This window comes from Centruroides sculpturatus, unplaced genomic scaffold (genome assembly GCF_000671375.1).
Source record: "Centruroides sculpturatus isolate CEXI.00-Female unplaced genomic scaffold, Cexi_2.0 scaffold39, whole genome shotgun sequence".
NCBI lineage: Eukaryota > Metazoa > Arthropoda > Arachnida > Scorpiones > Buthidae > Centruroides > Centruroides sculpturatus.
Genome location: NW_019384314.1, coordinates 1308725 through 1334781, shown reverse-complemented (window position 1 = coordinate 1334781; position 26057 = coordinate 1308725). Strand labels below are relative to the sequence as shown.

The 26057-nt window shown below is 34.9% G+C and overlaps 2 protein-coding genes across 5 annotated transcripts in view; both read right to left on the bottom strand.

Annotated features, from left to right (window-relative positions):
• The window catches only part of LOC111622835 (nuclear factor NF-kappa-B p110 subunit-like), a 95167-nt gene extending 78198 nt beyond the window's left edge, over window positions 1-16969 (bottom strand). Inside the window, exons 1-2 of the mRNA XM_023365259.1 lie at window positions 16865-16969; window positions 6029-6162 (exon numbers count right to left, since the gene is read on the bottom strand). Coding sequence (XP_023221027.1) covers window positions 6029-6162; window positions 16865-16874 — 144 coding nt within the window. The 5' untranslated portion in view covers window positions 16875-16969. The remainder of the gene's footprint in view (window positions 1-6028; window positions 6163-16864) is intronic.
• A 193-nt stretch (window positions 16970-17162) lies between these two features.
• LOC111623047 overlaps window positions 17163-26057 on the bottom strand; it is a 28516-nt gene continuing 19621 nt past the window's right edge. For 2 of the 4 annotated variants that reach the window (XM_023365544.1, XM_023365532.1), the window contains exons 3-4: window positions 22718-22851; window positions 17163-17694 (exon numbers count right to left, since the gene is read on the bottom strand). In XM_023365544.1, the coding sequence (XP_023221312.1) occupies window positions 17617-17694; window positions 22718-22851 (212 nt within the window). In that variant the 3' untranslated portion in view covers window positions 17163-17616. Of the gene's footprint in view, window positions 17695-22647; window positions 22852-26057 lie in introns of those variants that run through there. The other 2 variants (XM_023365539.1, XR_002756387.1) reach the window with 2 other exon arrangements.

Below are 26057 nucleotides of genomic sequence, written 5' to 3'. Positions count from 1 at the left end.
TGGAACTTAGGTCTGGTATTAGGGCCATGTTAATATTACTATTTCTAATGATAATGCCACATTTTGGCCTATCATTGTTATCACACTTATGTAGAACTTGCCACTTGCCGAAATGGACAATTTTGTTTTTGATAGTGTAAGGCTCCTGTATAAGAATCATGTCAGCATTGAGGTCATTGGCCGTTTTAATTACCTTTGATAAAGCAGCCTGACTTTTCTGAGTATTAATTTGGAGCAGTTTTAAGTCTAAGTTAGACATTAATAGGGATAGTAAAAGTAAGTTCGATAAGGCCGTGTTAATCATATAATTATTCATAAGTTGTCTGTTGCACCAGCATCTTTTTATATCCTTTTAGTATTGGGCAGGCTGGTGAGAAGGCATTGTGATCAGTCCTTTATTTTTATCCCTCTGGCTGGTTTTTATTCGCCTTGGAGCATGAACACATTTTGGTTTGTCCTGTTTGTGAGGACACTCACTATACTTATGCTTTCTCACGCAGTGGCTGCATCTCTCACACTGATCACAGCTGGCCACCATCTGCCCATATCCCGTACATCTAAAACATCACAAAACCAGGATGTAATCATCCACTGGGAGTGTTCCCCACTCGTAGCTGATGTGTTTCATCGAGATTAAGATATTCCAAATCGCAGGGGAGACCAACATCACCATTTGCCATTTATCTGCTGCTCACTTGGAGTTAATAGCATGTATTATTTTTGTCTCTCGACTGAAGTTTTCTAGCGATAGTTTATCTTTTAACTCAGAGTTTTGCTCGTATATCTTTCATATTAGTTCAGCTTTCTCCACTGAACTGGGAACATTTAGCACAGTGACCCTCGGTCTCTTTCTTTGCGGTCTCATGATCTTAATTTTTTCATTAATTTCCGGCAATTTTTCTATTGCCTTCTTTAGATTATTTGCATCTTGTTTGGTTTTTATCCTGAATTTAATACTTCCTCGTGGCAATACTGATACCATTCTCACTCCTATGCTTAGATTGGCCAGGTCAATTTTTTCCTGGATGTTGGACATTACCTCCTCCGGACATAATGCTTCTCCTTCCTCTGTAGTTATTGGTTTGATGATTAGATCTTGCACTTTTGATGCTGCTTCACCTTTTTCAGCTACTGTTTTGGCGATGATGTTAGTTGTTTGGCTGCCGATAGATCCTTTGCATTTTACCATCTTGGCAAAAGTGTCTTTTTCTTCCTTCCCTTTTGACCTCAGCGCCAGTACCATGCCATAAAGATTATTCGCAGCAGCATGCATTTCCAATGCTGCCTGCCTGATGCTTTTTCTGTTATTTACTGACACAGAACTGTGCGAGTTGGCTGGTAGGGCTTGCATAATTATGGCCAGTCCCTGTGAAATAAATAGTTTCTAGAAGATTTTTCTCGGGAAGATCCATAGGTAGATCACACTGGTAGCAAGACTTCACCTGAACAAAACAAAAACAAAACAAAACCCACGACCATAGAAATTAGTACTCCAAACATCAATGTTCAACAGCATGACGCACTAGTCTACCGAAGTTGACCAACCCCCAGGTCCAAGTGACAGACGACGCACTAGTCTACGANTTTAAGGAGTTAAGCCTTGGCCTGGTAGCCATTCAAACTATCCTATTTTAAGCTCTCTCTTTGTTTAACTTTAACTCTTTTAAAATCTTTTCAAAGTGCCAATTCCCAATTTTTCTTTGGCCTATCTCTTTCTACTTCTCTTAGTTCCTAAGTGAACTTTCCTAACTTTTCTAACCAATTTATAATCATTTATTCTATCTACCTGTCCAAGCCACCCAAGTCTTGTTTTAATAAGTTCCTTTTTAATGTCTTTTGCTTCTAAACTAAGATTTATATGTTCATTCTTAATCCTATCAGCTAAGATAACCACACACAAATCTGACCATCCTCATCTGCTAATTGCATCATTTTTACCTGAATTTCTTTCTTCCTCAATATTCAGTTTTAGCAACTGTTATATAAAACTTTTCCTTTAATCTATCTGGTATTCTTTTATCAAAGCATTCTGCCAATTTTGCCATTCTATACTTATTCTGTTTGCTATATTTGTGTCTAACTCTTCTCCTCTTTTTAACATTAATTCTATGTATTTAAATTTTTTCACTCTTTTTATTTCATCTCTCCAATAAACCTGTACCTTTCTCTCCTTACCACTAAAAAGGAGACGGCACGACGGTGGGATCACTGATTTTGATCAAACTAAATGAAGTTATAGTGCATCCCCAACAACTGACATGTGTCAAGCAGTAAGGCACAACACTCAAAATTAAATAAGAAAATTGAGGTTAAAAATTGTAAATCACTTAAAACTTACAGAATTACCATGATTTGTAGAGTGGGTGGTGGCTTGGTGGAGATGCAGCAGTTTCATAATCATGAGGTTCGTATTTTGAATCTCAGTGGTATAAATTTTTTTATACAAAACTATAATTTTTAATTTATTCTTGGTATTTTTAAATTTATTATATTTAAAAGTTATTTTCATGCACTGTATATGGAATTTGTATCACCTCTAAGCCTTTAGATTTCTGGTACAGTTCAAATAAACTAGATGAACAAACATTTTTGATTCTTTATTTATTCAATTCAGTATTTTCTCTTAGAAAGTGGTATGGAATTTGTACTAACATTTATTTACAATTTATTTGGGAAGAGGTTTAGATTTAAACAAAATTATCATTATTCAAAGCCAATTTTGTTAATAAAAAAACATTTTTATTAACATTATTCAATCTGTTTGCTTTCCATAAGCACAATTCTGTGAATGATAATTGTCATAGAAGCATATCAAACAATAAACATTTCTGCAGTGTGTGCATTGAATAAATGAAGATTTTTACAATAACAAGTTTATATAGTGTACTGTACAGTACATACAGTAAAAACAAACTTGATTAATGTTTAAAAACACTTCTCTATCATCAACTAATTTGGAGGAGTTTCACTCATATTGTATCACATTGGAAAATATCAGAGTACTTGATGTTTTTTTTTTCTACCACCTTTGCAACTTCTGAAATTGATGAAGACCCTCCAAACTCTGAGGATTTGATAAACAGCATAAAAACTTACATGTTGGATGGCTATTACTCTGGCTACATGACAAATTCTCACCCAGGGAAGAAACAACCTACAGGATAAATTTTGATGGTGACCATAGTCAGGAATGTAATATTAAGTGGCAAGTTTATACCAATGGATCCAGGAGTGACAAAGGAACAGGGGCTGCCTTTGTGATTTACGACAGCAATGCAAAGGTTAACTACCAACAGTACTTTAGATTGAAGAACCATTGTTTAAACAACCAAGCAGAGTTGCTTGCTATTTATAGGGTCCTACTACAAATAACTAGTAACAAAAATGTTTACAAGGGCAACATCAGTATAAACAAATAGCAAGTATATCCTTCACACTATTACCAACAGCGAGAGCATGACAACCGGCCTTAACATCAAACACTCGCCTAAGGAACCTGGCTAAATCCAACCAGCTAATGCTCAACTGGATCCCTGGGCACTCAGGGGTCAGTGGGAATGAACAAGCAGATTCACTGGCAAAGAAGGCAGCTACTCTAAATATTGGGTGCTCCTTCTCCCAAATCCCAATTATTTACATCAGTAACTTCACCAATAGCCATATCCTGGATGAATGGCAATCTGAGTGGACTAGCTCCACTACTGGCAGGATCACCTATAGCTTCCTTCCCTCCGTCCATCACTGGCAGCTAATGTATTTGTGTAGCTGCCAGTGATGAACCCAACCACATTATCATTCAGTGTGTGACAGGACATGGAAACTTTCCTGCTTATCTCCATCATTTCGAAAAGACTAATAGTGACATGTATAGCTGTGCTGGCACTTCTGTGGGGAATGTTCTCCACTACATCTTTGACAGCCCAAAGCATGATAATCACAGGGTACAGCTTATTCGCCATTGCCTACAAAATGGTCTGGCATGGCCTGCGGAACTCAGCTCACTGTGTGCAAACAAGGAGACCTACAAGATCTTCTCAAGTTTTGTTAGGACATGGGACTTGTTGGAGTACAACAACATAGCCAACCCACCAACAGGAATTGGATAATGCTTGTCATGAATACAACTGTGTCATCACATTATTTGTTTTCAACTGTGAATCATCATTGTAATTACTTGTTCTCAGCATGTTAATATGTATGCATATTGTCTGCTGATACCTCATCGGTAATTAGTTATTGTATTCATTCCTCTGGCCAGAATGGCATTTCTTGTTATTTGTAATATTTTATATCGTCTTATCTTTAAATTCTGCATTGCATGTCAGGACTGTGTATTCACCCTACTCTAAATTCTTCCTCAGCTATTTTCTACATCTCTCCTCCTCCTAATATTACTCATCTTAACCTTCATTCCTTTTTCCCATACCCCATTTCTTACCTTATCCTCACCTTCTTTCTAGGATAAGTCCTCTTAGACAACCAGTCTCTTTTCTTTACATAATAATAATAATAATATTTCATGGTCACTAGCACATCTTCTATGGGCTTCACTGTAGAGTCGAGTTCATTCTCAAAATTTAATGAGCTGATTTTGATAAAATTTTGCTTTTTTCCATTAATTGTGATGACAAATCCAAAAATGTAATGAGGATCCATAGAAATGTACCTAATTTATAAATTCTTTTTTTAATAGCTTTGGCATACTTTTTTAATTATATCAGAATAAAAATTATAAAAAGCAGTTATTGTAACTAACACTAGATATAACAAAACCTTGGTAAGAGTGGTTTAAATGATACATTTTTACACTAAGAAATACAAATTTTTCAATTTTTGAAGCAACAAAAAGATAGATTTTTCAGAAAATGATAATTTAATTTTCAGACAGTTGCATTTATAATTTGTTTTGTGTTTACTGTTAGTCACATCTTTGTCAATTATTCTCAATACCAATTAAGAAACAGAACTGCTTTATTAAAAATTTCTTGACAATTCATCAACTCCTAGTGCCACCATTTCTATTTTGTTTTTTAGAGTGGTTAAAATTTTAAGCTTAATAATTTATATATAGAGAGTAGATTAATTAAGTTTCTATATTTTATGAATCTGACATTTCATTAAAATAGATTTATACAACTTCATTTCTGCAATTTCTTAATTCAAAGTAAATTTTATTCTTTGCGTAATGTGAAATATTCTAAATATATTTGATAATCATTGACTATAAAATACATCCTTTATTTAAAGCTATTATATTAGGGTGGCTCAAATGAAAACAGAACAGTAGCCATTATTTATTTTCAAATGTAATCACCAAAATTACACAAACACTTGTCCCACTGTTGCACCAAGCAGTGAATACCTCGTTCATAGAAAGAGTCTGGCTGAGATTGAAACCAGTTTTGAACAGTGTCCATGACTTTTCTGTCCGATTGAAAACGTCAACCCCGCAATGCATTTTTTAGCAGACCAAAGATGTGAAAGTCACATGGTGAAAGGTTGGGGCTGTATGGTGGGTGTTCCTACCCACTCCACCGAAACTTCGCAAACATGCTCAGTGTGTGAGTGGCTGTATGTGGTCGTGCATTGTCGTGGAGCAAAAGCACTCCAGAGGACAATGAAAACAGTGTACGGAGAACACTGTTTTCATTGTCCTCTGGACCACAACAAATACAAGTGCTAAAGATATTTCCATATTCTTGATACCCACATGTAGTTAGCAGTGTAATGATCTATGATGGCTTTTGTGAATCACACTTATGACAAATTGTTAAACTCCATTTTAACAATGTTCTTATTAACAAATTTTCATGAATAAAAGCTTATATTAATTCCTTTTTTCATATTTAATGATTGTATGTGGTTTATAAATATGGTTTTATATACATATTTTCAGAAATATTTTATGTATCTATTATCAATATAAATATAAGTTACTGATAAACACCAATAGTTTTTTCTACAATATTTTAATACAATAATTTTAAATTAGTTCAATAAATATAACAATTAAATAAAAGCACTATACTTGAACTGTTGGAAAAGTCTTTCTTTTGTGAGACGAATCTTTTCCTGTTAAAGCTCCATGAGATCCTTTTTCACTTCCGTATCGAAATCTCATTCTATTTGTTGGTTGATTTATAATTCTGATATATGGGTCACCTATAATATAATTTTAATAAAATACAATTAAACTTAAATTGAGGCAAAGATATTAAATTATCTATATAATATTTTATATTCAGAATGAATTGTATACCCTTAACAGATTAATCAAAGAACTATTTATCATAAAATATAGCAAAATAATTTGCAAAATAACTGTAATTTACATTAACTCTTATTAACTCAACTTTGAAATATTTTAAGTTTTGATGATGATAAATCTTATTATATGCATAAAAATAAAAATAGAATGATATACATTAACTCCAGGTAATACTACCATCTTATAAATGGAAGTAAATATATGCACATCCCATGTAAGGTGTGCATTCATTATTATAAACAGTAAAAAATGCAGAATCATTTGCAATTTGTAAGCAAACTTTTTACTAAAATAAGAACACTGCTTAAGCTATGCTCTATAACAAAACTTGGTAATTACACTGTAACTGGAATCTCAATGTATGCCTGGAAACATCTTTCTGCTCAAAATATGGAGGAAATAAATTTACACTCATCCTGCACTTTAAGCCATTGCTCAGCTGCATATGCATAAACTTTTGCTGTTTTGTGTTTTGTACTGTACAGTTGCCCATATACATACAAATGATAGTATAAAAACCAGTGCAATCTCAGCATTGTTCAGAACCTAAAAAATGGCAAGAAATGGCAATTGTGATATGTTACAAAATAACTGCAAAGCATTATAAGGTTAGTTTGATATATAATGGCAAGAAAGATGTTAGAACTGATGATCTATGAGCAGATCATCCAGAAAAAATACAATAAAGTGATTATGTGACAGACTTCTTGGGAGTTTTGAATTGTGTTTGAATAAGTCTACTCTCAGAACATTCCTCAGACAAGAAAAGATTGCTGCAGTGCCTGTACACATCAATGATAAACTGCCAACTACTCCCAGTGAAGATCAAATTTTGCATCGTCACCATGAAATACTGATCTGTTATATTCATGTTAGCAGTAGAATTGTGGAGCAGATGCATAGAATGTTTCATATCTGAACAAATTGTTAGCAACAGGCTATGTGAAATGAGGTACAGCTCATATAAGAGTAAGCTGAAACCCATGTTTATATCAGTTCAGCATAAGAAGTGGTTCACATGGACAGTGATCATCTGCTGGGACATCAGAGGATGATTTTGACTAATGAGTTGCCCATCCTACTCTTGTATGAAAATACTGGGTGGAAGGTCATCAGATTGCCCAATGAAGGACACACCAAAACCGTATGAAGTTAAGAATCAAATTTCCAGCTACTGTGCAAGCGTGCGGTCGTTCGGATATTCCAGCATCGGCAATTTAATTCTTTACGACGGGACAGTCCGTCAACAACCAATGCCATCAGGCAATTTTGTGCCTTCTGTGGCTTACCTAAATATGTATAGAATGCAATCTTCCAACAAGCATTTGCCTAGATGCCTATTGTACAGTACACCACTACTTGGCTTGCAAAACCAGGTCCAAGTCCTGGAATGGGTCCCAAATTCATCCAGTCTAAACTGGGTTGGTACCTAAAGTGTAAAAACACAATCTCTGAACAAAAATCAACTGAAGACAATATTTCAAGAAGCACGGGTCGATATTCTACAAAACACTTGGGCCACGTATTACACCGACGACTAGACGAGTCGCCAACGTGCAAGGACCCACGAAAAGGTAATTGTATGCAAATGAAGGGTGCACATAAACTTATGTTTTGAACACAATGTGTTTTTAGGAATACATCAAGACGTGTGTCATGGTATAAGTACTGATATTAGTTATAGAATATAGGTTTATACAGTACTTTCCTTAGTAGAAAGTTTCCTTATAAACTGCAAATGATTCTGCTTTTCTTATTACCTGTGTTAAGTGTACAAAATGTGCATATACAGTACATTTGCTCCACAAATAACATATTAATACAAGAGTGAAATGAATGATATCTTTTATTTTTTTGTTAAATAAATAAAAATATACATTTACTCTCATATGGAACATTTATATCGTTGGCTCCGCGTAAGTTACTCGACTATATTAATTAAAAGATAGTTCCGAGAATTGACGCGCGGAGGCGTCAACTTCCGCACGCTTTCCGGAAACTATTTATCATAAAATATAGCAAAATAATTTGCAAAATAACTGTAATTTACATTAACTCTTATTAACTCAACTTTGAAATATTTTAAGTTTTGATGATGATAAATCTTATTATATGCATAAAAATAAAAATAGAATGATATACATTAACTCCAGGTAATACTACCATCTTATAAATGGAAGTAAATATATGCACATCCCATGTAAGGTGTGCATTCATTATTATAAACAGTAAAAAATGCAGAATCATTTGCAATTTGTAAGCAAACTTTTTACTAAAATAAGAACACTGCTTAAGCTATGCTCTATAACAAAACTTGGTAATTACACTGTAACTGGAATCTCAATGTATGCCTGGAAACATCTTTCTGCTCAAAATATGGAGGAAATAAATTTACACTCATCCTGCACTTTCAGCCATTGCTCAGCTGCATATGCATAAACTTTTGCTGTTTTGTGTTTTGTACTGTACAGTTGCCCATATACATACAAATGATAGTATAAAAACCAGTGCAATCTCTGCATTGTTCAGAACCTAAAAAATGGCAAGAAATGGCATTTGTGATATGTTACAAAATAACTGCAAAGCATTATAAGGTTAGTTTGATATATAATGGCAAGAAAGATGTTAGAACTGATGATCTATGAGCAGATCATCCAGAAAAAATACAATAAAGTGATTATGTGACAGACTTCTTGGGAGTTTTGAATTGTGTTTGAATAAGTCTACTCTCAGAACATTCCTCAGACAAGAAAAGATTGCTGCAGTGCCTGTACACATCAATGATAAACTGCCAACTACTCCCAGTGAAGATCAAATTTTGCATCGTCACCATGAAATACTGATCTGTTATATTCATGTTAGCAGTAGAATTGTGGAGCAGATGCATAGAATGTTTCATATCTGAACAAATTGTTAGCAACAGGCTATGTGAAATGAGGTACAGCTCATATAAGAGTAAGCTGAAACCCATGTTTATATCAGTTCAGCATAAGAAGTGGTTCACATGGACAGTGATCATCTGCTGGGACATCAGAGGATGATTTTGACTAATGAGTTGCCCATCCTACTCTTGTATGAAAATACTGGGTGGAAGGTCATCAGATTGCCCAATGAAGGACACACCAAAACCGTATGAAGTTAAGAATCAAATTTCCAGCTACTGTGCAAGCGTGCGGTCGTTCGGATATTCCAGCATCGGCAATTTAATTCTTTACGACGGGACAGTCCGTCAACAACCAATGCCATCAGGCAATTTTGTGCCTTCTGTGGCTTACCTAAATATGTATAGAATGCAATCTTCCAACAAGCATTTGCCTAGATGCCTATTGTACAGTACACCACTACTTGGCTTGCAAAACCAGGTCCAAGTCCTGGAATGGGTCCCAAATTCATCCAGTCTAAACTGGGTTGGTACCTAAAGTGTAAAAACACAATCTCTGAACAAAAATCAACTGAAGACAATATTTCAAGAAGCACGGGTCGATATTCTACAAAACACTTGGGCCACGTATTACACCGACGACTAGACGAGTCGCCAACGTGCAAGGACCCACGAAAAGGTAATTGTATGCAAATGAAGGGTGCACATAAACTTATGTTTTGAACACAATGTGTTTTTAGGAATACATCAAGACGTGTGTCATGGTATAAGTACTGATTTTAGTTATAGAATATAGCTTTATACAGTACTTTCCTTAGTAGAACGTTTCCTTACAAACTCCAGAAATAACATTAATTAATACAAGAGTGTAATGAATGATATCTTCTTTTTTTGTTGTTAAATAAATAAAAATAAACATTTACTCTCATATGGAACGTTTATATCGTTGGCTCCGCGTAAGTTACTCGGCTATATTAATTAAAAGATAGTTCCGAGAATTGACGCGCGGAGGCGTCAATTTCCGCACGCTTTCCGGAACAAGATGGCGGCGAAAACATCAAACGGACACCGAACTCTCTCATCTCGTTTCTTTTCTTTTTTCTCTATCGAGGAACGATAGACCCGTCGACGGAAACAGAAGAACGACAGACGGAGGAGATATTTATATTAACTTCAAGAAATAAGTCGATAAAACTCGCCACTTCGTTAAACACGCGAAACGATTGTCGAAAGAAATTAGGATTAAAATTAGTCGAAAAGATTGTAGAAAAAGAAANGATGTTTTTTAACACAAAGGACACAAATATGTATAGAACGATCTCACTCATTTGTTTCGATACCACATAATGACGTGTCCCGCTAACAATAATTGTTCTCCTTATATAAAATTTCCCGATAAACAGCTACAGGCAGCATATATCATTATATCGGACAGTAATATATGATTAATTTTACATTACTAGTCACATGCGACCCAGATACAGTAGCCATTTTGTAAAAATGCAGCGCCCTCTATAGTTCATGAAAAACGCGAATAGGGACTTCCTTGTGTGCTTGTTTTACCATTTCTGCTGTTATGTTGTCTACTCCCGGGACCTTTTTACTAGCTAGAGAGGTAATAGCCTTAGTAACTTCAGGGAAGGTGAACCACCTGTCTTTGGTGCTGGTGTATGTTCCCTCGCTGTCTGCTCGGATTTGATGGTGATAAGTTGTATCTTCTTCGGCGTTATCTTTAGGAAAGTGATAGCTGAGTAGGCGTTTGATATTGTCTTCTATGCTGTTGTTACCATGGGTGCTGTTACTTGTCAGAATGTGTGGAATGGTGGCTTTGTTGTTGTTTTTAAAAACTATTCTATATTGTTCTCCCCAGGGGTCTCTGTATGAATTGCCACAGAACTTAGGCCATGCCGTGGTCCTTGCCTTGTTTATATTGATTTTATAGATCCTTAAAGCTGCAGAGTAATCCTCTTGCAGCTTATCCTTCAGGGTGCTGTTTTGTGTATTGATCCAACGTTTCCTTAGCCACCTAATTTGATGTTTTTCTCTTTCCAAGGTATGGTTCCATCAATGGGTGTGCTTTGTGTTCCCAGATTTGGTATCAGAGGAGGAACTGAGGGCCAAGTTAAGCGAGCTAGTCAGGTGTGTTACATATCTGTCCACTCCATGGGCATTTACCAGAGGGCCAAAAGAATAATTTCTCCAGTAGATTGCAAACAGTGTTCTGAATTTCTCCCAATTTGTTCTTCTTTTATAGTGTGCAGTTTCTGTAGGGACTCTTTGGCCTGGATAGTTGATAATTGTCATTATATATCTGTGATAGCTGGCCGAAACAGTGGGTAAGGTCTCACACATGAGGTCATTGCATCCCACTCTTGTTGGCACCAGGCACACATCCATCCATCCCCTTGCCCTATCTGTTTGAAAGGTTGGGATATCTGACGTATTTAAAGAAATGCCATCTCTCTCATCTAGCAGGTTTTGTATAAACTTCCCTCTTTTGTCTTCCTCCATGTGAAACCAAAGGGAAGATTTCACATTAACATCTTCAGTTATAATATAATTACTGTCTCCAGTTTATGCAAGACAGTACTCAGCTAGTTAATACACTCCTCATCATCATCGAAGGGAGAGAAGTATACACTTATAATGTAATCAATTGGTCCCTGGTTTATAGCTGCAGTAGTAATCCTGTTGGAACTTAGGTCTGGTATTAGGGCCATGTTAATATTACTATTTCTAATGATAATGCCACATTTTGGCCTATCATTGTTATCACACTTATGTAGAACTTGCCACTTGCCGAAATGGACAATTTTGTTTTTGATAGTGTAAGGCTCCTGTATAAGAATCATGTCAGCATTGAGGTCATTGGCCGTTTTAATTACCTTTGATAAAGCAGCCTGACTTTTCTGAGTATTAATTTGGAGCAGTTTTAAGTCTAAGTTAGACATTAATAGGGATAGTAAAAGTAAGTTCGATAAGGCCGTGTTAGTCATATAATTATTCATAAGTTGTCTGTTGCACCAGCATCTTTTTATATCCTTTTAGTATTGGGCAGGCTGGTGAGAAGGCATTGTGATCAGTCCTTTATTTTTATCCCTCTGGCTGGTTTTTATTCGCCTTGGAGCAGTGAACACATTTTGGTTTGTCCTGTTTGTGAGGACACTCACTATACTTATGCTTTCTCACGCAGTGGCTGCATCTCTCACACTGATCACAGCTGGCCACCATCTGCCCATATCCCGTACATCTAAAACATCACAAAACCAGGATGTAATCATCCACTGGGAGTGTTCCCCACTCGTAGCTGATGTGTTTCATCGAGATTAAGATATTCCAAATCGCAGGGGAGACTAACATCACCATTTGCCATTTATCTGCTGCTCACTTGGAGTTAATAGCATGTATTATTTTTGTCTCTCGACTGAAGTTTTCTAGCGATAGTTTATCTTTTAACTCAGAGTTTTGCTCGTATATCTTTCATATTAGTTCAGCTTTCTCCACTGAACTGGGAACATTTAGCACAGTGACCCTCGGTCTCTTTCTTTGCGGTCTCATGATCTTAATTTTTTCATTAATTTCCGGCAATTTTTCTATTGCCTTCTTTAGATTATTTGCATCTTGTTTGGTTTTTATCCTGAATTTAATACTTCCTCGTGGCAATACTGATACCATTCTCACTCCTATGCTTAGATTGGCCAGGTCAATTTTTTCCTGGATGTTGGACATTACCTCCTCCGGACATAATGCTTCTCCTTCCTCTGTAGTTATTGGTTTGATGATTAGATCTTGCACTTTTGATGCTGCTTCACCTTTTTCAGCTACTGTTTTGGCGATGATGTTAGTTGTTTGGCTGCCGATAGATCCTTTGCATTTTACCATCTTGGCAAAAGTGTCTTTTTCTTCCTTCCCTTTTGACCTCAGCGCCAGTACCATGCCATAAAGATTATTCGCAGCAGCATGCATTTTCAATGCTGCCTGCCTGATGCTTTTTCTGTTATTTACTGACACAGAACTGTGCGAGTTGGCTGGTAGGGCTTGCATAATTATGGCCAGTCCCTGTGAAATAAATAGTTTCTAGAAGATTTTTCTCGGGAAGATCCATAGGTAGATCACACTGGTAGCAAGACTTCACCTGAACAAAACAAAAACAAAACAAAACCCACGACCATAGAAATTAGTACTCCAAACATCAATGTTCAACAGCATGACGCACTAGTCTACCGAAGTTGACCAACCCCCAGGTCCAAGTGACAGACGACGCACTAGTCTACCGAAGTTGACCAACCCCCAGGTCCAAGTGACAGACGACGCACTAGTCTGAGACTAGCACTCTAGCACCCGACAAATTTAATATAAACCACGAATAAAAGTCCACTGGCCACTTACCTGGAGTCCCTGCAAGTAACCCAGCTGCAGTTGTCTTTATCCTTGTGATGCTGGAGAGAAAGTTCCAATAATCCTTCAAGTTCCACTGGAAAGTTGATGAAAGTATAAACACACTGTAGACACCTTGAACAGCTTGTTGAAGTCCCTGCACACAATGGCTAGGAAGTCCAACCACGCTCTCCATATTTTTCACAAACACATCCAAGTACACATTAGACCAACTTAGAATGTACAAGGATATTGTGAAGGTATAAATAAAACCAGTAAATTTCAGAAAGCTTCCTACATCTTTCGTTGTTTTACGCACGCATATGTGACCAATTAGATAGATAATAGGAATTATCGAAAAGCACGTAGAAAGTGTGATGATGTCAGATACTCAAAACTTGTAAATATCCACTGTGATGTTGGAATTAACGCAAATGTCATCAAAAACACTTAATACACTGAACTGCTTCTTCGTAAGACAGTGTTGCATTTAACAACACACTTTTTATCTTACCAGACTCTGTTGGAGAATTATTCAACTTGATTTTTAATACTTTCTGTACACAGAAAACCAGCAAATTGTGTCTTGTGGCGTTGTTGTTCTTTACAAGATTTTGCCCTTGCATAAGACTGACAAACAGTAGTGTTCCAGAGTATAACAAATAGATACCACGTGATTTCAATTGCAGAACAAAGGATTTGGCGACAGACTGTAGCTTTTCTGTTGACATCGGCTTCTTGGGTGTTGTTTCGACCTCTATCAAAGCTTATCTCTGCTTATTGACATTCACTGGCGATTATTCAAATGTATAATAATGTAACTAAATATTCGGTTTTTCACCAATGTATTTTGTATGTGTTGACAATCACCGGAGAATATCGACATTATCTAATTTCAATCTTTCACAGTAACATATATATATATATATACATACATATTATTCCTGAATGCATGTCTCTATTATAAAAGTTAAAGAACAACTCTGTCTACAGGGCTGAAAAGAGGTCTAATAGATTTAAAATTTCAAGGGGAGTCTAATGGTGTAATTTAAATTTATTAAAATGGCATTTCTGCTTAGATATTAATTAAAATTTGCACATAGTGTAGAATAAGTAGTATAGAAAAATTAAAATATTATTGAATTAACTCAAGCCACTTTTTAATTAAAAATTATCTTTTGCAAATATTACTTGGTATTGCATTACACATTTCATTATTTTTTTAGCTGTTTCCATCAGTTTGTCTTATAAACTTGCATTTTATTGTAGTTTTTGTTTCATTTCACTCCTCATGTAGATGCTATTTATATTAACGTTAATTAATTTATTAATTTTGATTTGAATTGTTTAATTAATTTATTAATTTATATNATTATCTTTTGCAAATATTACTTGGTATTGCATTACACATTTCATTATTTTTTTAGCTGTTTCCATCAGTTTGTCTTATAAACTTACATTTTATTGTAGTTTTTGTTTCATTTCACTCCTCATGTAGATGCTATTTATATTAACGTTAATTAATTTATTAATTTTGATTTGAATTGTTTAATTAATTTATTAATTTATATATAAAATATCAATTAATAAATCATGTATATCTTGTATGTTAATTTAGAAACAATACTAAAACAGGTAGCCCTCATTTACACCACAGTTCCGTTCCTACAAAAGTCGGCGCAAATCGAATCGGAGTAAAATGAACCCATATTTACAGTGAGGTAGAGGGTTAATTCCAAATCGCAGGGGAGACCAACATCACCATTTGCCATTTATCTGCTGCTCACTTGGAGTTAATAGCATGTATTATTTTTGTCTCTCGACTGAAGTTTTCTAGCGATAGTTTATCTTTTAACTCAGAGTTTTGCTCGTATATCTTTCATATTAGTTCAGCTTTCTCCACTGAACTGGGAACATTTAGCACAGTGACCCTCGGTCTCTTTCTTTGCGGTCTCATGATCTTAATTTTTTCATTAATTTCCGGCAATTTTTCTATTGCCTTCTTTAGATTATTTGCATCTTGTTTGGTTTTTATCCTGAATTTAATACTTCCTCGTGGCAATACTGATACCATTCTCACTCCTATGCTTAGATTGGCCAGGTCAATTTTTTCCTGGATGTTGGACATTACCTCCTCCGGACATAATGCTTCTCCTTCCTCTGTAGTTATTGGTTTGATGATTAGATCTTGCACTTTTGATGCTGCTTCACCTTTTTCAGCTACTGTTTTGGCGATGATGTTAGTTGTTTGGCTGCCGATAGATCCTTTGCATTTTACCATCTTGGCAAAAGTGTCTTTTTCTTCCTTCCCTTTTGACCTCAGCGCCAGTACCATGCCATAAAGATTATTCGCAGCAGCATGCATTTCCAATGCTGCCTGCCTGATGCTTTTTCTGTTATTTACTGACACAGAACTGTGCGAGTTGGCTGGTAGGGCTTGCATAATTATGGCCAGTCCCTGTGAAATAAATAGTTTCTAGAAGATTTTTCTCGGGAAGATCCATAGGTAGATCACACTGGTAGCAAGACTTCACCTGAACAAAACAAAAACAAAACAAAACCCACGACCATAGAAATTAGTACTCCAAACATCAATGTTCAACAGCATGACGCACTAGTCTACCGAAGTTGACCAACCCCCAGGTCCAAGTGACAGACGACGCACTAGTCTACGANTTTTGAACACAATGTGTTTTTAGGAATACATCAAGACGTGTGTCATGGTATAAGTACTGATATTAGTTATAGAATATAGGTTTATACAGTACTTTCCTTAGTAGAAAGTTTCCTTATAAACTGCAAATGATTCTGCTTTTCTTATTACCTGTGTTAAGTGTACAAAATGTGCATATACAGTACATTTGCTCCACAAATAACATATTAATACAAGAGTGAAATGAATGATATCTTTTATTTTTTTGTTAAATAAATAAAAATAAACATTTACTCTCATATGGAACATTTATATCGTTGGCTCCGCGTAAGTTACTCGACTATATTAATTAAAAGATAGTTCCGAGAATTGACGCGCGGAGGCGTCAACTTCCGCACGCTTTCCGGAACAAGATGGCGGCGAAAAGATCAAACAGACACCGAATTCTCTCATCTCGTTTCTTTTTTTTTTTCTCTATCGAGGAACGATAGACCCGTCGACGGAAACCGAGGAACGATAGACGGCGGAGATATTTATATTAACGTTCAAGAAATAAGTCGATAAAACTCGCCACTTCGTTAAACACGCGAAGCGATTGTCGGAAGAAATTAGGATTAAAATTAGTCGAAAATATTGTAAAAAAAGGCGATTATGTAAGTAAAAATCGAGTGGAATATAGTTTTACCTCTGGCCATGGCGATTTCTCGAGAGACCGAACGGACGTAAATTATTCCTTCCGAAAGCGAAAACGAAACCTCAGAAAAAATTTCCCGCCGACGACAGATGGCGACACTAGTACCGGCGCAAAAAACGGAACCGGAATCGGCTTTTCCGAAAACGTGCTCCGTCATTCATTTCATCTTCCGGTTCCGAAGCAGTTTGGCATATTAGTGAGGGGGGGGTTAGATTAACTGGTGATAAGTGAATAAAATATCTTTTTTAAAAAATATATTACATCTCAATTTGAGAAAGTATTCCTTAAATATCAATAACAGAATATAAATGCCCCTTTAGCTTCTTTTTTCTTTGAAACACTGCTCGCAACAATTATGAATGGTACAGCATGATTACCCAAATTTTCACAAGCTCTGCTTGACATTCTCTCATGTTTCTGCTACAAAGCAAGCTATTTCAAGCAAGCACTGCTGTTCTAGCTAATTAACATTCACTCTAAACAAAGGCTGAAAACAAACTGACTTTACACTTAATTCTATTTGATATCCTTGAATATCTGCACAATCCAGTGGTCATGTTAGATATCAGAGACTAGCAGCCTCTGATATCTAATTCCTCAATAGCATGTTTTAAAATTCTGGACAGAACTTGGTATTAGATAGGAAAAGAAAATGCTGCCATGACTTATGAAGAAACTCTCATATCAGTGAAGCTTCAAACTTAATAGTAACTTAGTAGTCTTTTATTCTTCTTCTTCAAATGTCATCTCCATTCCAAAATTTGGCAATCATCATAGCCATCTTCTCTTTTGTCACTGCTGCTCTGAAAAGTTGGCTGAAACTACAGTTATTATTACAGTTATATTCTTTTATTAGATTTCAATATTTTTGTTAAGCATAAATAAATAATTAAAAGAATTGGTATTAAAGACATCTAAAGTTATTAGTTATATAATTTTAATAATTCAATAATTAAATTTTTTTATTGATAATTTACACTATAAAGAAAAACAATTGTTTAGAATAACATTTCATCACAGTTAAATTTCTTTAATCATTGATTAACATACAAAATAAAAAAAAATAGTATAGTAAAATATAGCAGTTTTATTTTATTATCTAACTTACTTTAAAAGGAATTACCAAATTCAGATAATAAACTAGACAAATTTGCAATTATAATTAAGACAAAACAACAAAATACAGATAATGAAACCAGCAATTAAAATAATGATTAATTTCTGGTAGATCATTATGACCTATATAAAATTAAGAAGAATCAGAAAATGAACTATTGTATGTTCACTTCATTTCTAAAGATCTCTCACTTACAAAATTATAATTTTGAAATAATTTTCTAAGAAAGCATTTGTTCATGTTTAGAGTATCATCATTATCAATCCCTTTTCCCTCTCATTAATTTAAGGAGTTAAGCCTTGGCCTGGTAGCCATTCAAACTATCCTATTTTAAGCTCTCTCTTTGTTTAACTTTAACTCTTTTAAAATCTTTTCAAAGTGCCAATTCCCAATTTTTCTTTGGCCTATCTCTTTCTACTTCTCTTAGTTCCTAAGTGAACTTTCCTAACTTTTCTAACCAATTTATAATCATTTATTCTATCTACCTGTCCAAGCCACCCAAGTCTTGTTTTAATAAGTTCCTTTTTAATGTCTTTTGCTTCTAAACTAAGATTTATATGTTCATTCTTAATCCTATCAGCTAAGATAACCACACACAAATCTGACCATCCTCATCTGCTAATTGCATCATTTTTACCTGAATTTCTTTCTTCCTCAATATTCAGTTTTAGCAACTGTTATATAAAACTTTTCCTTTAATCTATCTGGTATTCTTTTATCAAAGCATTCTGCCAATTTTGCCATTCTATACTTATTCTGTTTGCTATATTTGTGTCTAACTCTTCTCCTCTTTTTAACATTAATTCTATGTATTTAAATTTTTTCACTCTTTTTATTTCATCTCTCCAATAAACCTGTACCTTTCTCTCCTTACCACTAAAAAGGAGACGGCACGACGGTGGGATCACTGATTTTGATCAAACTAAATGAAGTTATAGTGCATCCCCAACAACTGACATGTGTCAAGCAGTAAGGCACAACACTCAAAATTAAATAAGAAAATTGAGGTTAAAAATTGTAAATCACTTAAAACTTACAGAATTACCATGATTTGTAGAGTGGGTGGTGGCTTGGTGGAGATGCAGCAGTTTCATAATCATGAGGTTCGTATTTTGAATCTCAGTGGTATAAATTTTTTTATACAAAACTATAATTTTTAATTTATTCTTGGTATTTTTAAATTTATTATATTTAAAAGTTATTTTCATGCACTGTATATGGAATTTGTATCACCTCTAAGCCTTTAGATTTCTGGTACAGTTCAAATAAACTAGATGAACAAACATTTTTGATTCTTTATTTATTCAATTCAGTATTTTCTCTTAGAAAGTGGTATGGAATTTGTACTAACATTTATTTACAATTTATTTGGGAAGAGGTTTAGATTTAAACAAAATTATCATTATTCAAAGCCAATTTTGTTAATAAAAAAACATTTTTATTAACATTATTCAATCTGTTTGCTTTCCATAAGCACAATTCTGTGAATGATAATTGTCATAGAAGCATATCAAACAATAAACATTTCTGCAGTGTGTGCATTGAATAAATGAAGATTTTTACAATAACAAGTTTATATAGTGTACTGTACAGTACATACAGTAAAAACAAACTTGATTAATGTTTAAAAACACTTCTCTATCATCAACTAATTTGGAGGAGTTTCACTCATATTGTATCACATTGGAAAATATCAGAGTACTTGATGTTTTTTTTTTCTACCACCTTTGCAACTTCTGAAATTGATGAAGACCCTCCAAACTCTGAGGATTTGATAAACAGCATAAAAACTTACATGTTGGATGGCTATTACTCTGGCTACATGACAAATTCTCACCCAGGGAAGAAACAACCTACAGGATAAATTTTGATGGTGACCATAGTCAGGAATGTAATATTAAGTGGCAAGTTTATACCAATGGATCCAGGAGTGACAAAGGAACAGGGGCTGCCTTTGTGATTTACGACAGCAATGCAAAGGTTAACTACCAACAGTACTTTAGATTGAAGAACCATTGTTTAAACAACCAAGCAGAGTTGCTTGCTATTTATAGGGTCCTACTACAAATAACTAGTAACAAAAATGTTTACAAGGGCAACATCAGTATAAACAAATAGCAAGTATATCCTTCACACTATTACCAACAGCGAGAGCATGACAACCGGCCTTAACATCAAACACTCGCCTAAGGAACCTGGCTAAATCCAACCAGCTAATGCTCAACTGGATCCCTGGGCACTCAGGGGTCAGTGGGAATGAACAAGCAGATTCACTGGCAAAGAAGGCAGCTACTCTAAATATTGGGTGCTCCTTCTCCCAAATCCCAATTATTTACATCAGTAACTTCACCAATAGCCATATCCTGGATGAATGGCAATCTGAGTGGACTAGCTCCACTACTGGCAGGATCACCTATAGCTTCCTTCCCTCCGTCCATCACTGGCAGCTAATGTATTTGTGTAGCTGCCAGTGATGAACCCAACCACATTATCATTCAGTGTGTGACAGGACATGGAAACTTTCCTGCTTATCTCCATCATTTCGAAAAGACTAATAGTGACATGTATAGCTGTGCTGGCACTTCTGTGGGGAATGTTCTCCACTACATCTTTGACAGCCCAAAGCATGATAATCACAGGGTACAGCTTATTCGCCATTGCCTACAAAATGGTCTGGCATGGCCTGCGGAACTCAGCTCACTGTGTGCAAACAAGGAGACCTACAAGATCTTCTCAAGTTTTGTTAGGACATGGGACTTGTTGGAGTACAACAACATAGCCAACCCACCAACAGGAATTGGATAATGCTTGTCATGAATACAACTGTGTCATCACATTATTTGTTTTCAACTGTGAATCATCATTGTAATTACTTGTTCTCAGCATGTTAATATGTATGCATATTGTCTGCTGATACCTCATCGGTAATTAGTTATTGTATTCATTCCTCTGGCCAGAATGGCATTTCTTGTTATTTGTAATATTTTATATCGTCTTATCTTTAAATTCTGCATTGCATGTCAGGACTGTGTATTCACCCTACTCTAAATTCTTCCTCAGCTATTTTCTACATCTCTCCTCCTCCTAATATTACTCATCTTAACCTTCATTCCTTTTTCCCATACCCCATTTCTTACCTTATCCTCACCTTCTTTCTAGGATAAGTCCTCTTAGACAACCAGTCTCTTTTCTTTACATAATAATAATAATAATATTTCATGGTCACTAGCACATCTTCTATGGGCTTCACTGTAGAGTCGAGTTCATTCTCAAAATTTAATGAGCTGATTTTGATAAAATTTTGCTTTTTTCCATTAATTGTGATGACAAATCCAAAAATGTAATGAGGATCCATAGAAATGTACCTAATTTATAAATTCTTTTTTTAATAGCTTTGGCATACTTTTTTAATTATATCAGAATAAAAATTATAAAAAGCAGTTATTGTAACTAACACTAGATATAACAAAACCTTGGTAAGAGTGGTTTAAATGATACATTTTTACACTAAGAAATACAAATTTTTCAATTTTTGAAGCAACAAAAAGATAGATTTTTCAGAAAATGATAATTTAATTTTCAGACAGTTGCATTTATAATTTGTTTTGTGTTTACTGTTAGTCACATCTTTGTCAATTATTCTCAATACCAATTAAGAAACAGAACTGCTTTATTAAAAATTTCTTGACAATTCATCAACTCCTAGTGCCACCATTTCTATTTTGTTTTTTAGAGTGGTTAAAATTTTAAGCTTAATAATTTATATATAGAGAGTAGATTAATTAAGTTTCTATATTTTATGAATCTGACATTTCATTAAAATAGATTTATACAACTTCATTTCTGCAATTTCTTAATTCAAAGTAAATTTCATTCTTTGCGTAATGTGAAATATTCTAAATATATTTGATAATCATTGACTATAAAATACATCCTTTATTTAAAGCTATTATATTAGGGTGGCTCAAATGAAAACAGAACAGTAGCCATTATTTATTTTCAAATGTAATCACCAAAATTACACAAGCACTTGTCCCACTGTTGCACCAAGCAGTGAATACCTCGTTCATAGAAAGAGTTTGGCTGAGATTGAAACCAGTTTTGAACAGTGTCCATGACTTTGCTGTCCGATTGAAAACGTCAACCCCGCAATGCTTTTTTTAGCGGACCAAAGATGTGAAAGTCACATGGTGAAAGGTTGGGGCTGTATGGTGGGTGTTCCTACCCACTCCACCGAAACTTCGCAAACATGCTCAGTGTGTGAGTGGCTGTATGTGGTCGTGCATTGTCGTGGAGCAAAAGCACTCCAGAGGACAATGAAAACAGTGTACGGAGAATACTGTTTTCATTGTCCTCTGGACCACAACCATTACAAGTGCTAAAGATATTTCCATATTCTTGATACCCACATGTAGTTAGCAGTGTAATGATCTATGATGGCTTTTGTGAATCACACTTATGACAAATTGTTAAACTCCATTTTAACAATGTTGTTATTAACAAATTTTCATGAATAAAAGCTTATATTAATTCCTTTTTTCATATTTAATGATTGTATGTGGTTTATAAATCTGGTTTTATATACATATTTTCAGAAATATTTTATGTATCTATTATCAATATAAATATAAGTTACTGATAAACACCAATAGTTTTTTCTACAATATTTTAATACAATAATTTTAAATTAGTTCAATAAATATAACAATTAAATAAAAGCACTATACTTGAACTGTTGGAAAAGTCTTTCTTTTGTGAGACGAATCTTTTCCTGTTAAAGCTCCATGAGATCCTTTTTCACTTCCGTATCGAAATCTCATTCTATTTGTTGGTTGATTTATAATTCTGATATATGGGTCACCTATAATATAATTTTAATAAAATACAATTAAACTTAAATTGAGGCAAAAATATTAAATTATCTATATAATATTTTATATTCAGATTGAATTGTATACCCTTAACAGATTAATCAAAGAACTATTATCATAAAATATAGCAAAATAATTTGCAAAATAACTGTAATTTACATTAACTCTTATTAACTCAACTTTGAAATATTTTAAGTTTTGATGATGATAAATCTTATTATATGCATAAAAATAAAAATAGAATGATATACATTAACTCCAGGTAATACTACCATCTTATAAATGGAAGTAAATATATGCACATCCCATGTAAGGTGTGCATTCATTATTATAAACAGTAAAAAATGCAGAATCATTTGCAATTTGTAAGCAAACTTTTTACTAAAATAAGAACACTGCTTAAGCTATGCTCTATAACAAAACTTGGTAATTACACTGTAACTGGAATCTCAATGTATGCCTGGAAACATCTTTCTGCTCAAAATATGGAGGAAATAAATTTACACTCATCCTGCACTTTAAGCCATTGCTCAGCTGCATATGCATAAACTTTTGCTGTTTTGTGTTTTGTACTGTACAGTTGCCCATATACATACAAATGATAGTATAAAAACCAGTGCAATCTCAGCATTGTTCAGAACCTAAAAAATGGCAAGAAATGGCAATTGTGATATGTTACAAAATAACTGCAAAGCATTATAAGGTTAGTTTGATATATAATGGCAAGAAAGATGTTAGAACTGATGATCTATGAGCAGATCATCCAGAAAAAATACAATAAAGTGATTATGTGACAGACTTCTTGGGAGTTTTGAATTGTGTTTGAATAAGTCTACTCTCAGAACATTCCTCAGACAAGAAAAGATTGCTGCAGTGCCTGTACACATCAATGATAAACTGCCAACTACTCCCAGTGAAGATCAAATNCCTAAACAGATGCGAGAACGAAACTAGAAATTCAAACGACTCGAATGTCTTCTCTATCGTATTCGACGTTTTTGTAAAGGATATACGTAATATTAAAACTATCTAAAACAACTACAATTAACTTAACTTACTACTTACTTCGAGAATTTTACGAGAAGAATTCGGAGAAACTCGATAAAACACTATAAATGTAAGAAAAACCGGAGCTCAGAAGACGAGGCGAAGGAGAGGACCAGAATAAAACTCATTTAAATTAAAAGAAAACAAAATAAATCATTAGCGGTAAAGAAAGATTTCACCAGATACAGAGCCGAAACGTTGATACTGAAGAAAGCAAAAGAGTAGGCGTTTTTATAGCGCAAGAAGTGTCACTCCATTTGTCTTTTACGTGCCTATTAATTGGCTACTGGGCTACTGGCTTCGTCACTTCTCTGACGGCAGATTATGGTCCAGCCACGATCCGGACATCGATCCGTAAGGTTTCTTTCTGTACGGTTTCCCGAAAAGTTGTACCGACGAAGACCAGATGGAACCGCGTGGCAAATCAGTACCGAAACCATACGTAATGCGCCACTCTCAGTTTATTTTGCGTCCACTTTCGAAGACGGGAAACGTCCCTAAGGAAAATTATGTATGAAAGTTTCGTGGACGGTGCCGACGGCGGAAAATAATGCGACTAGACAGAGGTGTCCGAAACGAGATCGGACACCTCTGTATACGTTGGCAACGCGATCATTTTACTCTTTTATATCCGTTTTTTTTAAAACGATTTGTAATTTCGCATCGCGACTCCGAAAGAGGAGGAGAACGTACACATTACTCACCATTGTTAGCCGAACGAAGCGAGAAAGGTGGACGACGGACGATGAGGAGGACGGGCGGGTATATAGAGGACAGGGAGCCCGCCATTGGATGTCCGTCGACCAATGGGTCGGGCCTCGACAGGGAAAATCCCGGACCGGGTGAAGGCCGGGCCCGAAAGAGGCCCGGGGCGTCGCGCGCTCGTTGTCGGGAATTACCGACTCGACGACCACGACAATCCGCTCGGTAGCCTCCCTCGATCCCTCCCTCCTAACATTTTCCCGAAGACGTGCGAATAGGGGAGGAGCCGGTAAGAAGACAACTTCCTTCGCAAAGCGAAGGACAAAAGAAACGACTAAAATCATAAAAAATAATCTGAAAACCAAGAAAAGAAGACCGAAACGGATAGTACGAAGAAAAGACTGAAGGTTTTTTTTCCTCTTTGGCTAAAAGATGCGTGGTAACTGTTAAAACAGGAGGTACAGTACGGTACTCGTTTCAAGGCTGTCTTTTAGAAACGAAACGCAAAATTCCCATTTCAATAAAGATTAAGAGAAACAAAACCCATCAAAACAGATACTGTAATCTTAATTAACATAAAAAAATAATTAATTTTATTTAATTCACTTAAATTTTATTCGGTAACACTTCGTTAAAAAGTTGTTCGAATATCCGTCTTCTTTACTCGGTTTAAATGGATCGTTTCTAATAACAAAAAGTACGGAAAAATAAGAACGAGTACGTGTGGTAATTTCGTCCATCTTTAATTTAATCAACTGTCGATTCGAATCGTATTTTACAAATTACATTTCTTTAAATATTAAATCACAACGTAATTAAATATCATAAAGAAACGAAAGTGTTCGGGATGAATCGAATTTACTGTGACGAAATGTAAATCGTCTTTCGTTCTCTGGTAAAATGTTGTTTTTTTTATATATAAACGTGACAAAAGTATTTACTACGCTACGTCTCAATACAAAAACGTTTTCTCTTTATGTTCTTATGCATAATTTAGTAGGCTAACTTTGTCCGCCCGTCGTATTTAAATGCGAACAATTGGAGTCTTTATTTTGTTAATTGTTTAATCCCGGCAATTATTGATATTTTGAACGTTTCTTAATTCACATAACTGTTATTACTTTTAATAACGAGTCCATTTAACAGTATAAACTATAAGAGAAAATTGTTCCAATAATGTAAAAATTAATATTTCAATTAACCAAATTACAAAAGTTTCGTGAATAAGGTGAAAGAATTAGCTAAATACAATCAGTCCAAGTTTAAATTAGAAATCGTCTTGTAAAAGAAGTTATCTTTTCCCGTCATTCGAAACTTTGTTCCTCGATTTCTATCATCCTGTCTCCTCGTATACAAAACTAAAATTTCCATAATTTCTATAATACAACTTTATCTCAATCTCATTCTTAATTTCAGCTCTAAAGATAGCTCTATCCCGAAAAGCGAT